At 63.7% G+C, this 15,996-nt stretch overlaps 2 protein-coding genes across 2 annotated transcripts in view; one reads left to right on the top strand and one right to left on the bottom strand.

The window, feature by feature from the left end:
• The first annotated feature begins 3,200 nt into the window (after positions 1 to 3,200).
• Positions 3,201 to 9,498, top strand: SNORC (secondary ossification center associated regulator of chondrocyte maturation). The gene is made up of 3 exons (XM_058301252.1): positions 3,201 to 3,276; positions 9,028 to 9,210; positions 9,374 to 9,498. Exons 1-3 carry the CDS (start codon positions 3,201 to 3,203, stop codon positions 9,481 to 9,483), a joined length of 369 nt encoding a protein of 122 aa, XP_058157235.1. The 3' UTR covers positions 9,484 to 9,498.
• Positions 9,499 to 11,871: 2,373 nt separating this feature from the next.
• NGEF (neuronal guanine nucleotide exchange factor) overlaps positions 11,872 to 15,996 on the bottom strand; it is a gene marked incomplete at its 5' end in the record, with an annotated part of 90,556 nt that continues 86,431 nt past the window's right edge. The window contains 3 exon segments of the mRNA XM_058299656.1: positions 11,872 to 12,847; positions 14,372 to 14,476; positions 15,680 to 15,759. Coding sequence (XP_058155639.1) covers positions 12,657 to 12,847; positions 14,372 to 14,476; positions 15,680 to 15,759 — 376 coding nt within the window.

The raw sequence follows: 15,996 nt of genomic DNA, 5'->3' as shown, positions 1-15,996 counted from the left end.
TATATAAATGGATGCTCAATCAAAGACAGAGAAGTGAGTAAATACATGGAGAAGAGAACACAGAGAATTTAATTTTAGATGCTGGAGCCCCAGGAAGAGAGCCATGCCATTCATCTGATAGGCTGCAGCTGAAGAGACCAGAGCCCTGAACAGCTGAGAAAGCCTGGAAAGAAATGAGCCCTGGGGAGAGATGAGCCTTATGCTAGCCTACAGCTGATATCAGAAGAAGCTGGGACCACAGAGCCTTAGAAGGAAGAGGGACGCTGAACACTTACAGAGACTGGCAGCCATCTTGCTCCAACACATGGCAAAAGACTTTGGTGAGGGAAGTCACTTACTCTTTATGCCCTGTGACTATAAGCTTCCAGCCCAAATAAATACCCTTTATAAAAGCCAACAGATTTATGGTATTTTGCAGCAGCACCCCTTTGGCTGACTAATACACTGTTATTAAGCCAAAACCCATTGTGTGGTATTGGTCATCACAGCCTGGCAATCCAAAAGAGTCCCTGTTTGATTATGATTGAAAACCAAAGACTTGTCATTGTTCTAAGATTAGACTCTGAAGTTGTACTGCTTTCCTTGCCAGGTAAAAGCAAATGGCTTCTGAGAATCCTTGCTAAATGATGTGAGAGATAAGCATTTACCAGCTCAGTAGCTGCATACAAGTTCCAGAGGCTGTTTTGACTCACTCTAATAAAGAAACTACAGTCATAATAGCAGCTACAATTATTTGTCCCTCACTCAATGGCTCAAGGAACCAATGGAGTATGTCTATTCCAATTATCCATTCAGGGACTGAGAAGACAGATCCACGATGGGAATGTAGAAAACACCAGGAGATGGATTCAAGCAAAAACGCCATTTATCATTTGGCTTGCCTAAGTTCTCACCTTGACTGGTGCACTACAATGGCATATGGGGTATCCAGCGTTCAGGATCAATGCAGAGCCAGTGTCTGCTGATCCCAAAAGATGCATGTGTCTCCCTTTTCCCAGTGCACAGATACCCTGGGATATGGTTCCCAATATCTTTGGGGATGATTAGGAGTAAGATATACTGTTTATACCTGTGGCAATCCTGCAGGGTCCTTCCTTAAAGTAAGTTCCTCCCTTTCTATCAAGGGAGGAACTGGATCTGGGAACCAGGGAAGAGGCTTGATGTTCAACTGTAGTACATACAGACTCCTGCTCACCTGCCCATTTATGTATATCAAGTAATGCATTAGTAGATGGCCCATCAATCTTGTTCCAAGTCTGACTGTCACTCCATCTTTAGCATCTGTGATGGTTTGAAGCTGTGCATGCTACAGAAATGTTCTTAAAAGTAATCCATTCCTGGGGGTGTGGACCCATTGTAAGTAGGCTCTTTTGGTGAGTAGGAGTTTAAATTCAGATGTGACCCACCTCAATCAGGGTGATCTTAAACCTCTTACTGGAGTCTTTTATAAGAAAATGCAGTTCAAACAAAGAGAGAAAAAGCTGTGGAAGCAAGAAGCTGAAAGCAACGAACCCTGTAAAGAGAAGGGAGAGACTGGCAGGTGCTGCCATGTGCCTTGCCATGTGACAGAGGACTCCAGAATTGCTGGCAGCTGGCCTTTGGGTAGAAAGCATTGTCTGATGATGCCTTGATTTGGACATTTTTCTCAGCCTCAAAACTGTAAGCTGGTAAGGTAATAAATTCCCATTGTTGAAGCTGATATATTTCATGGTAAGCTTTGAGCTGCTTACCAAACTAAAACATCACCCATTGGAATATTTGTGCCCACCTTGACACTGGCAGCTAAATGCTGCCACTTGGCCTCTGCTGTTTGAGAATCACATTCCTGTTGAAATCAGTGATCTCATCATTAGCCCTGGGACAGAGAATAGTAACTACATATCCTTTCAAAGACGCTGGCATTCTCTTTACTTATGTGTCTTGGTGCCTCAGTGAAGGGAGTGCACTTTGGGACCTACTGAGGACTGAGCGGGGATGAGTCCATCCAAGATAAATCCTCCTCAAACTGTAACTACAAAAAAAGAAAAATATACTCCCAAATAAATTCCAGTGCTATGAAGAAATTAAAAGTGATGTGATGGGTAGGTGGGTGTTGGCTGATCGGAGCTAGACTGAATGGAGATGAAGGAGCCACGTAATAAGAGGAGGGGCCAGCAAATGCAAAGGCCCTGAGGCAGGACCAAGTGTAGTGTGTTGAAGGAACCAAGACAAGACCAGCGGGCTGGAACAGACTGAGCAGGGGCCGAGGCACGGAGGGCTTTGTAACTCAACCGAACGTTTTCTAAGAGCAGTGGGAAATCATGAAGGCTCTGAAGTAGCGGTGGCACTTGCTAAGGAAAGTGAGGGAAGAAGAGAGACCTCTGAGGGCGTCCCCCTGTGTGGCTAGGACACCTGGGGTTGGGGGCTGGCTGTGCCTGGGCAGGGGCGGGAGGCAGTGGAGTCACCGTTTGCTTTGGGCATGGTGGGTCAGAGATGCTCGTTAGGAACCCCATGGAGTGGCCGGGGAGGCAGTGGGCGGTGGGCCTGAGGCTCTGGACCAGGTCCCAGCTGGACGTGGATGCCAGGAGCCCCCGGGAGGGATTTCCAGCCTCCGGATTGGAGGAGAGCGCCTGGGAGAGGAGAGAACAAGAAGAGGGGCTGCAGCGTGTGAAGGACTCAGCTTCTCTGGGGACAGGCCGGCGCTGCTAGAGGATTGGGATTGAAGCTGCTTCCAAAGTGCTTCGTTTCTAACAAGCTCCGCCGAGTGCCCAGTCCTGGCCCCAGCCCCCGAATATCCAAAAGCCCTCAGAAAGGAGGGTCTCCGAGCCCGGGCCGCCGAGATCCAGGGAAGGGGGTGGCGGGAGGCGGCTGCGTTCTCCAAGTCCCCTGGACGATCCTTTGGACATGGAAGTTTGAGAACCAGGAGTGCGTGTGAGCTCGCTTTCCTTCCCTTCTGTACGTGTGCGAGAGAAGCGGCGAGAGAGGGAGCAGTTTCCTCTCTCCTCTCCAGGGTGGGGCTGTTTCTAAGTTGGGGAAAGCAGGTCTGGTGTGCAGGCGCTTGCTGTGAGCGGTGTGTGCGTGTGTGCTGGGGGGCGGGCGCGGTGTCCCAGGAGGACAGAGTTCGCATTGATGAAAACCCTCCCAGCCCTTTGATGCTGCCTGCCCGCTGCCCCGAAGTTTAGACCAGCTCCGTCTCCGCGCCCGCTCACCCACAGGCTGCCATGGTATCCGGCCTGGGCCCGCGAATGGCGCTGCTGCTCCTTCTTTCCGGGGTCCTGGCCCCGGTGGTGCTCACAGGTAAGGGGGCGCAGGCCCTCGGCTCCGCCGCCGCCAGCTTCCCCGGGCCAAGGAGCCCCGGGGGGCTGGACTCTCCAGTGCCCGCCGCGGCGGGGACGGGCGGCCCTTTGGGGGATTCTGCAAAGGGCATCCAGTGTCTCGGGGAACGGTCAGCGCCAGGGATGGCGGCCTCTAGGTAGAGGGGTGGCTTGGGGACAGGGCCAGGGGCGTTCAGCTGTCTGGGGGCCTCGGGGGTTCCTTCAGGACGGTAAACACGGAAGCCGCCCAGATCTCAGGGTCGGGAGGGGGCACGGCAGGCACGCCACCCAGAGCCGATTGATTTTCCAAGTCTTCGGGTCCTTTCCTTGTCAATTTCTGAAATGCCCTTATCAACTGGAGACCCAGGAACTGTCCCCAGCTCATGGAGAGACTCCAGAGAGGACCCACGGTCCCTCAGCAAAACCACGAGGACACTGGCCAGAAGAGCCGGGCCTGGGGCCCGGCGAGAGGGAGGACGCGGGCAGGCTCAGGGCTGCTGGGGTCTCAGCGCCAGCCCCAGACACGGGGACCCGGCGCGGCTTTGGAGCCTGAGAGAGAAAAGGGGCAGATGGTTCATGGGGGGTGGGGGGGTCTTCGCTCCCAGAGGAGAGCAATCTCCATCGGTCACGCGCAACGCAGGGCAGCCCCACTGACAGGGTCCCCGAAGCGTTCCAGGCGCCGGCGGGGGCCGCGGGCTGGGAACAGGCGAGGACACCCTGCCCCTCTCTGCAGCCTGGGCTGTGGGCTCTGAGGGAGGGCAGCAGGAGCGCGGCCCTCTGGGGGAGGGGGGCCGGTTGGTCCCCCACGGCTTCAGCCTGGCCTTTCGGGCACATGGACGGGGAAGAACTCGGGGACGGGGACGGAGGAGCTCTGGGTGTGCTGGCTTCTCGCTAGAAGTGTCGAGAAGCAGCTTACAAAGGCAGGCTGGCGTGGCGCTCCCCGGGCCCGGGCTCCGCCGCTCTCAGCCCCCTCTGTGCCTTCTCACCTGCTGACCGTGAGGCCCATGGTGTGTGTCCCTCGCTGCCTGGGGACCGTGAGGCCAGAGGGGCTTCAGGAAGGGCCAGGCACACAGTAAGCGCTCGGCAATGTTAGGGGACTGTGGGGACACCGTTCCCAGCCCCTCCTGGGTGCAGGGTGGTCTCGGGGCAGAGCTAAGTCCCCAAGCAGGCTGGGAAGCCCCTGGCCTCCCTTTCGGTGGGGAGGTGCCAGCCGGGGCGGCTGGAGGGGCTGGGGCAGTGCCCTGTCCCGGGGCATGACAAAGTGCAGGGTGGCACCTTCCACGGCTTTCGTCTTGGGGGCTGCGACCCTTGCAGTCCCCCAGCTGGCTTTCCCGCTTCTCTGCCTGCTGGTAAAAGTGGGTGGAGGTGAAGGCACCGCCTCCCGCTGGCTCCCGCGCAGGCTCCCTGCTGCCCCGCAGCCAGCTCCCACCTGCCTGGAGGCCCCTGGACAGACCTCGGACAAGGCATGGGTGGGTGGGCTTCACCCCACAGCAGGGAGGCTTTGGGACAGCCTCGGGGGGCCGAGCCCCACCTTTACCCTGCACAGGTCCTCCCAAGGGCAGCCAGGTCCCACGGGCAGGCAGCCAGAGAATGCCACCCCCAGCCCCGAGTCTCCGGGGTCACCTGTCCCCGGCTGATGCCTTCCTGCATCCTGGATGGCGGGTGTGTGTGCTCAGCTAACCCGGCCCTGGCCTCGAGGGGCCGAGCAGGTGGGCCTGGGTCCCCGAGCAGATGCCAGGGGAGGGATGGGACGGAGGGCCTGGCCTGCCCCCTGCCTGCCGGTGGCCGGTGGCGGCAGCTCCTGGGGCGGGGGGGTGGCCAGGTTGAGCGGGCGGGAGGCCAGAGCCGGGATGAAAGGGCCCTTCACGGCCCCACAAAGGCCGTCTGTGCGCCCGGGCGCCTGGCCGCGGGGCCTGCGGTCAGCCTGAGCGTTGAACCAGCGTATTTACCGAAAGGCAGGGCAGCCAGGGCGGCGGGGGGCAGCTGGGGGGGTTGTCTCCGGGGCCCCGCCCGGCCTGGGGCACTCTGACCGTGGGCTCGGGGTCTGGTGGCCCCCTTCCCCGCCCTCATCTCGCTCCCCTGCAGGCTGTCCCCACCCCAAGCTGGTCCCTCTGCTAGCACTTTCTGCTCGCACTTCTTTCCCCTGTTTCCTCCCACCGGGCCTCCTGCTGGCAAATTCTCTGCGACCATCAAGGGCTCCCAGGCTAGACAGGGGCAGCATGGCCACCGCAGTTTGTTTTGCTTCTTGCTATGGAGAAACACAGATGAGACCAGGACACTGCCAGGGCGCCCCGGGGCCTGCCCCGCCCTTCCCTTGCGGGGGGTGGGGGGGTGCTGCATCCAGGCTGTGGCTCTGGGTGGGTGGGTGCTGCCCAGCTAGTCCAGGAGGGTCTCCCGCCGAGCTCCACCTAGGCAGGCACCCGGCGCCCGCCAGAGGGGCCCAAGGGTGGAGGGGTGGGTGGGTGGGGAGGGCACAGCCTCCTCCCTGCTGGAGGTGCAGGAGCCCATGCCCACCTCCCGGAGAGGGAAGGTGAGGGAGGAGGGGCCCCCGCCGGGACCCCCGAGGGAGGGCGTGATGGAGCGAGGGTTACCACCCAGCTCTCTGAATTTAAAGCCGAGAGGTTCAGCGCCCCCAGTTTGAGGGCCTGGAGAGGGTGCTCAAAGCAGGAAGGGGCGGCCTGGGTGGGGTGCCTGGCAGGCAGGGCCAAGGCTTCTGTGGGTGCAGCAGAGAGACGGAGCAGAGGGGAGAGGGACGGGGCGCACCTCCCAATGTCCCCGTCCCACCCCCCGGAGGCGTGAGCCCCTGCCCTCCCCTTGCACCCTTTCCCCGGGCCTGACCCAGTGGCTCCTGGGGGCCTCCTGCCCAGGGGCTGGCCTCGGAGGCGAGCCGTGGCCCTCGGCTAGGCCAGGGCGGTGCCCGCCAGCCTGCCTTGGGGGCGCGGTGAGCACCCCGGGGTCAGCGGCTTGTCGCTTCATCTGGGGAGGCAGGCAGTCTGCGGCCTCGACCTCGGGGCCTGCCTGCCAGGCGGCCTGGCCCGCTCTGGCCTTGGCTCTTGCCAGCCCCAGGCGCCCGAGGCAGGCACGCCTGGGCCCCGGGGCCTTTCCTGGTGGCCGCGGACCCTCCCCCGCAGCGACACGGGAGGCCTGCCAGGGCCACCTCCCCCTCCTCACAGGGTGGTCCCTGCGGCTGGCGGGAGGCTGGGTGGCAGCCCCGCTCCCCCGACTCCCGGCTGCCCTCTGGGCAGAAGCCTTGGGCCCTGCGAGAGGGCGGCTCCCCGCGGGGTGCCAGGGGGTCTTACACCTGAGGCGCCTCCTTGCAGGGGTCCTTTCTTAAAAGGAGCACCAGCTTGGGCCAGCTCTGGGGCCTTGCGACAAGGGTCTCTGCCCAGCCCCGGGAGAGGCTGCGGGGCAGGGCCCTGTAAAATTTTCTAGTTGAAGGATTTTAAGCTTCTTGCAGGAATAATCTAATCAAGTCTGGTAGGCCATTCCCCTAGCTCCATCCCTTACTAACGTTTGGCCACAACTGCTCTTCTCTCCATCTCTTTTTTGGTTTACATTATGGTTTATATTTTAGACTGTACAATTTTCTAAATTTTTAGTTACATTGTCATTTACATTAAGTACATTTTAGACTATACACTTTTATATATTTTTGGTGAAATTTAACACGGTCTCTATCCATCATGCCATGATCTTGTATAAATCTTCCATTGCCCCCATTTACCCTTCTTCTATATATTTTTTCTTCCATATTTTCTTTTAAATGTTACAATAAAAAAATATGAGGTCCCCATATACCCCCACCCCGCTCACCCCACTCCTCCCACGTCAACAACCTCTTCCATCATCGAGGCAGTCACTGCCCCTGGTGAATACATTTTGGAGCTCTCCTAGAAGGGGGAAATGGAAAGGACAAATGAGTTTACATGGCTATGAGTGTCCACAAAAGGGTCGGGAGGTCATCAGAGGGGTCACGCTTACGCACGCCTCAGCAGGGTCCCAGAGACAGCCAAGGGAATGGAAACCCAGGGACTGGTGCTCCTGAGGGCGACGGAGACCCATAGGTTCTACGGCCATGGCAGATGGCTCTGGAGCTCGGCGCCTTGCCAGTGGGCCCTACTTTGGAATTTGTGCTGAGTGTGACGGAGCTGGGCTCAGATATGACCTTTCTACACGTGCCTCTTCATCTCTATTTATCAGGCCTCTGTCTCCACACCTATGGTTTCTACCTATCCCTAGCGGCTAACTGTTGAGCCATCTGAGAGTAAGTGGTGGTCCCCAAGCCCCTTTGCCCCGAAATCCTTTCTAGGGACGACGACACGCTCTTATGTAATCAGTTCTCAACGCAGAGTTAACACTGGCACGCTGCTGCGACCCCAGCTACAGTCGTACTCGATTTTCATTCCTCATCCCAACACGGGTTGCACTTTACTGCCATGTCTGGCACAGTCCCTCCGCCTTTCTTTGTCTTTCACAACCTGGACAGTTTTCAACGGCCCAGTTATTTTAGGACCTCAGTGTGCCACAGGCGGATCCCAAGAGGACCTCGGGGTCCTCTCAGGGCAGCCCCGCTCCGGGAGGCTGGGACTTGGAAAGGGCGCGTGTCTGGCTCGTCTCTGCACCGTTCGCAGGGCGTGCCCAGATGAGCTCTCCGGGATGCAGCCAGAGGGACAGGAGGCGGCCTGCCGGCGAGCCCTGCACTAACAGAAGCACCCTTGCCCTGGAGGCTTCTGGGGAAGCACAGCCCGTCACCACACGGTCCAGGGCTTCTGGTTCCACGCTTCCACCGCCCTGACCCACCGCAGCTTACCCTGAGCCGGGGTTTCCGCTCCCGGGCAGGGCCGGCCGGCCACCAGCCCCGCCTGGGACTTCACTGGGCTTTGGGGCCCTCTGCCCCCTTGCGGGGTTTGGGGTGGTGCTGTGGGACTCCTCAGGCCAGGCTTCTTAGGGTGGGAGTGGGGTGGGGTGCGATCAGGCTGGGGACGGGGGTTTGTGTGGGGACCTGAGAATGTCTGCTTCCTGCTCTCTGGGTCCTCCAGGGACCCCAATCCCTACTAACCCCAAAACTCATGAGGGCCCCTGGGGCTGCCCAGGAACAGAAGTGTTGACTGAGCCTGGCTCTGCCCGCCTCCCCGCTGCCACCCCTTTCCTGGGTCTTCCCTTCTGGACCAGACACCCTCGCCCACGAGCCTGGCCCCCTCCTCGCCCAGGCAGGTTTCTACACGAACCAGCCGTATCTGGCCACAGTTTCTCAGGACCAAGCAGCCTCAAATGCACGGGGCATGTGTGGGTGCAGGACCAGGGCGACTGGGCCTGCGGGTGGCGTGGGCCTCCCTTTCCACCTCCTGCAGCGGTGACAACCTGGGGTGGGGGTGACGTGGCAGGGACCTGGCTGGTGTCACCCTCCCCAGGCCTGCACAGCCCCTCAGTCCAGATGCAGGGCCCTGGGCGTGCAGGCGGCTGCTTCCAGCCCAGGGTTCCAGGCTTTTCTAGCAAAGGGCCTGTTGGCTCCCTTACTACCTCCCCGCGGCCCCCCCACATCTGTCGTCAAGGTAGGGGCTCTGGGCCACACTGGTCCCTGTCTCCGTCATCTCATCCGTGAAAAGGGACGGCTGTGCAGTGGGAAGCGCAAAGTCACCCGCAAACGGTGTCCCGCTCCGGCGGGTTTCTCTGGGACAGCGGCGGTGCTGGGGGGCCAGGCCGCGGGGCCCCACCGCCCGTGCTTGCCTTGCAGCCGAGGGCCCGCAGGAGCCCGCGCCCACCCTGTGGAACGAGCCCGTCGAGCTGCCGTCGGGAGAAGGCCCCGCGGAAGGCACCAGCGCCGCCCGGGAGCCCGCGGCCAGCGGCCCCTCGGCCCCCACCGCCGCGCCGGGCCCGGACGACAGCACGGCCGGGGAGCGGCTGGACCAGGGCGGCGGTACGCGGGCGCGGGGCGGCGGGGGGCGCGGGGCGGCGGGGGGCGCGGGGCCGCGGGGCGGGCGGGGTGGCGGGCGCGGGGGGGCGCAGGGCTGTGGGGGGGGGAGCTTGCAGGGGGGCGGGCTGGCAGCGGGTGACGCGGCCCGTCCTCCCCGTCCCCGCAGGCTCGCTGGGGCCCGGCGCCATCGCGGCCATCGTCATCGCCGCCCTGCTGGCCACCTGCGTGGTGCTGGCGCTCGTGGTCGTCGCGCTGAGGAAGTTTTCCGCCTCCTGAAGCCAATAAAGGGGCCGCGCGCCCGCCGCGGCGCGACTCGGCCGCACCCTCCGTGGGCTCCGGTGTCCGCGAGTGTGTGCGGGGGCGGGGGCGGGCGTCCCCGCGCCCTTGCGGGGAAGAGGAGTCCCCCAGCTCGTCCCCGGAACTGGCGGGGCGCAGGAGCGTGAGGTTCCCGCGCCCCCCCGCGGCCTCCTCCGCCCTTGCCCCGCCCCCCGGGCTCTTTCCTGGCTCCCCGCACGCCCCCCAGCGGCGCCAGCCCCCGCCGCAGCCTGCCGCCCCGCCCCGGCGCGGCCACGCGGGGTGGGAGGGGCGGAGGGACGGAGGGAGGCCAGGGGCCGGGGGCGCCGGCGTCGGGGCCCCTAACAGACGCAGGCGTAGTCAGCACCCAGGGCCCCGGGGACCCCTTTATCCTGGGGAGGGCTGAGCGCGGGATGGGGGAACCCAGGGCCCCGGGGACATCCCTATCCCGGGGAGGGCCGAGCGGGGGTGGGGGAACCCAGGGCCCCGGGGACACCCCTATCCCGGGGAGGGCTGAGCGCGGGATGGGGGAACCCAGGGCCCCGGGGACACCCCTATCCCGGGGAGGGCCGAGCGGGGGTGGGGGAACCCAGGGCCCCGGGGACATCCCTATCCCGGGGAGGGCCGAGCGGGGGTGGGGGAACCCAGGGCCCCGGGGACATCCCTATCCCGGGGAGGGCCGAGCGGGGGTGGGGGAACCCAGGGCCCCGGGGACCCCTTTATCCTGGGGAGGGCTGAGCGCGGGATGGGGGAACCCAGGGCCCCGGGGACACCCCTATCCCGGGGAGGGCCGAGCGCGGGGTGGGGGAACCCAGGGCCCCGGGGACACCCCTATCCCGGGGAGGGCCGAGCGCGGGGTGGGGGAACCCAGGGCCCCGGGGACACCCCTATCCCGGGGAGGGCCGAGCGCGGGATGGGGGTGGGAGTGGTGGGGAAGCCATGTCCAAGCGCTGTCCCTGACCCCGACCCCCTCGGCCCAGTCAGGCTGCATTTAGCAGGGGCTTTGAGGCACCCGGGCCCAGAGGGCAGCCCCCCACCCCACCCCCGCGGATGGCTCCGCTTTGTTTCCGGGGAAAACAGAGAAGTAAAAACAGAAAAACCAGAGTGCCTTTTCAGGATGGCTCCTGGGGTTCCAGGGAAAGGCCCAGGGGCACAGGCCACCCCGTCCCGCCCCCCGAGTTGCTTTATCCTCCCCCATGCTCTGTCCCAGTCGCACAAGTCCTTCCTTTGATGATTAGAAAACAGGAGAGATTAAAAACAGTGGCTGGCCTGCTCTGCCTGCAGAAGCCGGGATCCCGCCGCCTTTCTGGGTGAAGAGGAAGGCCTGGGAGAGGCGCTGTGTGCGCCCCAAGGCGCCCCCGCCCGCCACGGCGATGGCGTAAATGCTTGGACAGCTACAAGAGCCTGGGCAGGGCAGCTGGTGGAGGGGCCGCTGCTCCTCACGTCGCTGCTTTAACCACTGTCTCTAGCAACTCGTTTGTCCCTTTGGCTCTCCCGGGTCTGGACGGTGCCTTTTCCAGCTAAGGGGCCCCTTGAGGAGCGCTCAGTGGGGGCGTGCCGGGCCCGTTAGTGTCAGCATTCCCTCTACAACGGGCCCATTTTCATGAAACTGTCCAAATTATCTTGAGCGGCAGAGCCCACCTTAGAGCAGCTCTGACTCAATATATGCTGTTCTCCAAGTTCAAAAAGAAAGGCTGGGGCCAAGGGCCAGGGCCAACAGCCACCCTTCACCCCAGCGGTGCCCTCCCCTCCTGGGAGCCTGAGAGCAGGCAGCCCCTCATGCCCCCAGGGGTGGGGTGGGGGTGGCACAGAGGCCCCTGGAGCCTCAGCCCTTTCCTGGGACCAGGGCCCCTCCCCACCTGGTGCTGCACACACAAGCCTCTTTCCAGGGCGCGGCCAGATTTGCAAAAGGCTGCGCTGTGGCCTGTGGGAAGATGCCGTGAAGGCCCACCTGACCAAACCCTGGTGCAGAAGGAAGGAGCACGGTCACGGGGTGGGGGAGGGGGGCTGGCTGGGTCAGGGACCCCGGGCGCTGCCAGGGCCAGCTGTGCTGCGTGGTGGCGGGGGAGGTGGTGCAGAGTCTGGGTGACCGGCCACTGCCAAGGGTGGCAAGAACCGCCCAAGGGCAGCCGCTGGCCAGGTAGGGAGCCACTGCCCACCTGGTACCCGAGTCCCCCGGTGGTCTTCCGACCCGCTGCAGCAGAGGGGTGCTCCGACTCCCCCAGAGAGCCCTTGGATTTCTGGAGTCCTTCCATGAGGGTTAAGGCCGGACCCTGTCTGCTCCTCTTCCACCCTCACCTCGAGGACACACCTCTATCTCTGGCCTTGAGCCAAACACTTCACCCCTGTGTGTGCCAGGGCAATAAAGAGTAGACTTTCACCTCCTTTATTTTATACATGATGCTTCTTTTAATGCAGCCAACAAGGAGATTTGCTTGTCTTGGAACCATAACCCACACAGGATGCTGTGGCCGATCTGTTCCCTAAAACACCTGGGCTCCTTAGGGGGCCAGAAGACACAAGCGACACCCAGCCCGCCAGGGAGCCAAAGGTGGCAGGGGTCCTCCGCCACGCTCTGGGCAGCCAGACACGAGGCGGGGCCTGGCCGAGATGCCAGAGGCTGGCTGAGGGTGGGGGTGGCGGGGCGGCTGGGCCCGCCGCCTTGTGGCCGGGGGCTGAGGGCCGCGTGGCAGGCTGGCAGGCCGGGCAGCCTGTGAGCGCCTGGCGGACCCTGAAGGCTCCCAAGGTGGAGGAGGACACGTGCAGGGACCCGCAGTCACCCTCCACCTGCCCTCGGCCAGCGGAGGCCCCTGGAGCATGCCCGTCCCCTCCCACGCCCTGGGAGGGAAGGAAGGAGGGGCGCGTAACACTGCTTAAAATACACGTTCCTGTCTGCGAATGCAGCAGGGGGGAGACGAGGACGGCCCTTCTCCAGCGTGTGAGCAAGGGACACGGGAGCCCCGCCAGGGCAGGGCCGAGGGCTGGGGTGACTCCTGCCCAGGGCTCCCCGAGGCCGGCCCTGCTGCCTCCTGGGCGCCGGCCCGGCCCTTCCCCCATGTTCCCCCCACCTGCCAGGTCCGCCCGCCACGCCCTGCCCTCGCTGCCCTCGCGGCCCTCGCCTCTCCGGCGGGCGGGCCGGGGGGCCGGGCCAGCGGTCACTGCCGATTCCGGCTGCCCAGCTTCCTGCGGTCCTTGTTCTGACTGCGCTGGGGGTCCTCCATCTTGTGGACCCGGAAGCACTCCTTGAGGTTCTGCGACCGGATCTTGGGATTCAAGATCTCCTCGGTCATGCTGCTGGGGAACCAGCCTCTCTCCTGGTCGTGGAGACGCTCGCCGAAGATCCACCCTGCGGGGACAGGGGGTGTCAGGCCGAGCCCCCCGTGCAGGGGGGGCAGGGGCAGGCCAGCTGGGCTGAAGGGCGCCTGCTGCACACCCCACTGACCCCCAAGGTCTGACACCCTCCTAGGAGGGGGCCTGGGGGTGTGTGCCTAGGAGGCCTGCCAGGGTGAAACAGCCACACCCCATGCCACACGGCGTTCCCAAAGTGCTGACTTCGGAACCCATTCCAGAGCCCTGGGGAAAGGACCGGGCTGTTTCCACACCAGCCAGGAGGCCCCCAGGGTTGCACCCCAAAAGTGAGAGGCCGTCGAGGGGTCCTCCCGATGGCAGGTGGCCACTGGCTGTCTGGCCTGTGGCGCCGCGGTCACCCTCCCATCGAGCAGTTTGCTGGGGACGGAATCACGTCCCCCACAAAAGGCGCGTTCAGGTCCCAACCCAGGTCCTGGGGGTGTGAACGCACTGCGAGGAGGGCCTTTGAAGGGGGTGTTAGTTAAGGGGGACCCACACTCAACGAGGGGGCCTCATCCAAGAGGGCCGACGACCTTAGCAGCAGAGTAAACCGGAGGCGGAAGGCAAAGCCAGACGATGGAAGTCAAGGGCACCCGGGGGGGAAGGAGAAGCTGCTGCACGAGCAATGCCACGCGATGAAAAGGCCAAGGAACCCCAGAGGTGACCAGCCGGCCGGAAGCTGCCGCTGGGGAGGAGGCCAGCCTCCCCGCCTGGACCCGTGAGCAGGCACGTCCTGCCGCTGGGCCACCCCGCTGCATGGGGCTCGTCTTAGCAGCTGGGAAACCGGAGCCAGGTTCCTCCCACAGAGCCTTGGGGTGACCAGCCAAGGGTGGCGCCAAGGCCTGGCCCCCGCCCAGTCGTCGGAGCACCCGGGCCGCTCTTCCCCGCCTCTCTACCTCCTCCCTTCCCCTGGGGACCCCCGGCTCTGCCAGGGGCCTGGTGAGCGCCAGCAGCGGTGGCAGGGCTCCTCCACGCCCGTCCCCGCCAGGGTGCCGGGCCGGGTCTGTTCCCTGGGGAGAGGCCCCTGGGACTTTGCAACTGGGGGCCACGAGGACTCCGTGAGCCGGCCTCCCGGGGAACGCACCCGCCCAGGCCTTCCGGCGGGCTGCGCGGAAGAGGAGGTGGCGGGCAGGGGGCTGTGTCTGCACGGGTAAAAGTCAGGGAGCTGGCTTTGGGGGGGGCGCTTCTTGGCTCCCCCAGGGCTCCAAGCCTGGTGCTCACGGGCTCCCCGGGGAGCTGGCGGCAAATACAGGGACAGGGTACAAGTCTCCGCGCCCGCCCGGGATCCATGGGCCACCCGAGAAAGGGGCCGCAGAGCCGGCCACTTGGGTGGGCCTGTACCGGGGCAGGGGGGGCAGAGTGGAGGAAAGACGTCTTCTCTCGGGGCCTGGAAAGGCCAAAGGACACCAGCCCTGCTCAGACAGAGGGGACAGGGGAACAGCGGCCTGTATGGGCCGCTCCGCGGGGCTAGGGCATCTCCCCCCACTCCCGGGGGCTGCGTCCAGTGCCCCCAGCACCTCACCATCTTCCGTCTTGTCCAAAATGTTCAGGATGTCGGCGAGTTCCAGCGTCAGCTCGTCGGGCTGCTGGGCCACGTAGGGGTGCACGCACTGGACCTGCGGGCAGTCTGGGGGAGGCGGGGGGAGTGACCACCTCGTGGCCCCTGGAGGGAAATCCCGGGGGCCCCCCAGGGAGAATGGACCGAGCTGCTGTCAGCGCTGAGCCCTGTCTAAAATCGCCACCCAGACTCCCGCGGCCCCGGGGAGAGGGGGAGAGGGTGTGTTTGAGGAGAGGGTTTGGTTCCCAGGGCAACGTGACTGACTGAGCCCGAGCTCTGGAAGAACAATGCCCGGATGCAGGGCCTGAGGCGCCAGGAGGTGACTGGCCACTGAGGCTTGGGAAGGAACTTCTGGTTCCTTGGTGTGCCCGGGAGCGGGCTGGGCGGGACCAGGTGACCCGGGTCAGGGCAGCGGCTTTCCTCCAAGGAAGCCAGGCTTGGGCCCTTGTGCTTTTCCCAGGTTTTCCAGACAAGGGGCGTCTCCAAAAGAACACTGGGATCTGCTGCGGGGCCCCGATTCCTCTGGAGACCTTGGTTTCCATGTGGTACCACGTGGGACCCATCAGCCAAGGCCCCGTGCCTCTTATTTCTTCATGAACCCTGCAAACGTTCATGAAGGTCAGCATGCCAACATTCAGTCACTCAGACTGCAGGGCGAGCAAAAGTGGGCTTCGTGGCGGGGCCACGCTGCCTCGTGGAGGGCCACGCTGCCTCAGGGAGGGGCCACGCTGCCTCGTGGCAGGGCCACGCTGCCTCAGGGAGGGGCCACGCTGCCTCGTGGAGGGCCACGCTGCCTCAGGGAGGGGCCACGCTGCCTCGTGGAGGGCCACGCTGCCTCAGGGAGGGGCCACGCTGCCTCGTGGAGGGCCACGCTGCCTCAGGGAGGGGCCACGCTGCCTCGTGGAGGGCCACGCTGCCTCAGGGAGGGGCCACGCTGCCTCGTGGAGGGCCACGCTGCCTCAGGGAGGGGCCATGCTGCCTCGTGGAGGGCCACGCTGCCTCATGGAGGGGCCACGCTGCCTCGTGGCAGGGCCACAATGCTTCATGGCGGGGCCACGCTGCCTCGTGGCAGGGCCACATTGCTTCATGGCGGGGCCACGCTGCCTTGTGTCGGGCCACATCAACTAGTCAGGAAAGCACTTTCTTCCAAGCAAAGCACACAGAGCATCCTACGCTGACGCCAGGTCCCAGCAGGCAGAGCCGGTTCTAGAGGTGCAGCACCCCCCTGCTGGGCGAGGGCAGGTAGCCCCCGCCTCCCAACGAGCCACTTACCCAGCAGTCGGGACGTGAACGAGACGAACTTGGTTCTCCGGTTGGGGGCCAGGGAGGTCATCCACCGCTTCATCTCGCTCCTGGACAGAACGAGGACAGTGCCCCAACTGCCAGGCAGTGGCTCCCACCCCGGGCGAGGACAAAGCTCCCAGGAAACCCACCCACTCAGAATCCCACCCACGTCGCAGGTCGCTTGACGCTCTGCCGGGCGACACTCAGAGGGTGCCACGGAGGCTGGCCGTTCAGGGGTTAACCCGACATGGACCCAGTCCCAGGGGTGGGCGTCCAGTCTGCCGGGGCAGGGCTTTTAGAAATCA

Source organism: Dasypus novemcinctus, chromosome 7, assembly GCF_030445035.2.
Source record: "Dasypus novemcinctus isolate mDasNov1 chromosome 7, mDasNov1.1.hap2, whole genome shotgun sequence".
NCBI classification, from domain to species: domain Eukaryota; kingdom Metazoa; phylum Chordata; class Mammalia; order Cingulata; family Dasypodidae; genus Dasypus; species Dasypus novemcinctus.
This window is presented reverse-complemented; position numbering and strand designations above follow the sequence as displayed.

Excerpts from the sequence above, each read along its gene's own strand:
- SNORC (XM_058301252.1), top strand. The coding sequence starts at position 3,201 with ATGGTATCCGGCCTGGGCCCGCGAATGGCGCTGCTGCTCCTTCTTTCC. Across the intron at positions 3,277-9,027 it reads GGCCCCGGTGGTGCTCACAG|CCGAGGGCCCGCAGGAGCCC; the intron begins GTAAGGGGGCGC and ends CTTGCCTTGCAG. Across the intron at positions 9,211-9,373 it reads GCGGCTGGACCAGGGCGGCG|GCTCGCTGGGGCCCGGCGCC; the intron begins GTACGCGGGCGC and ends CCGTCCCCGCAG.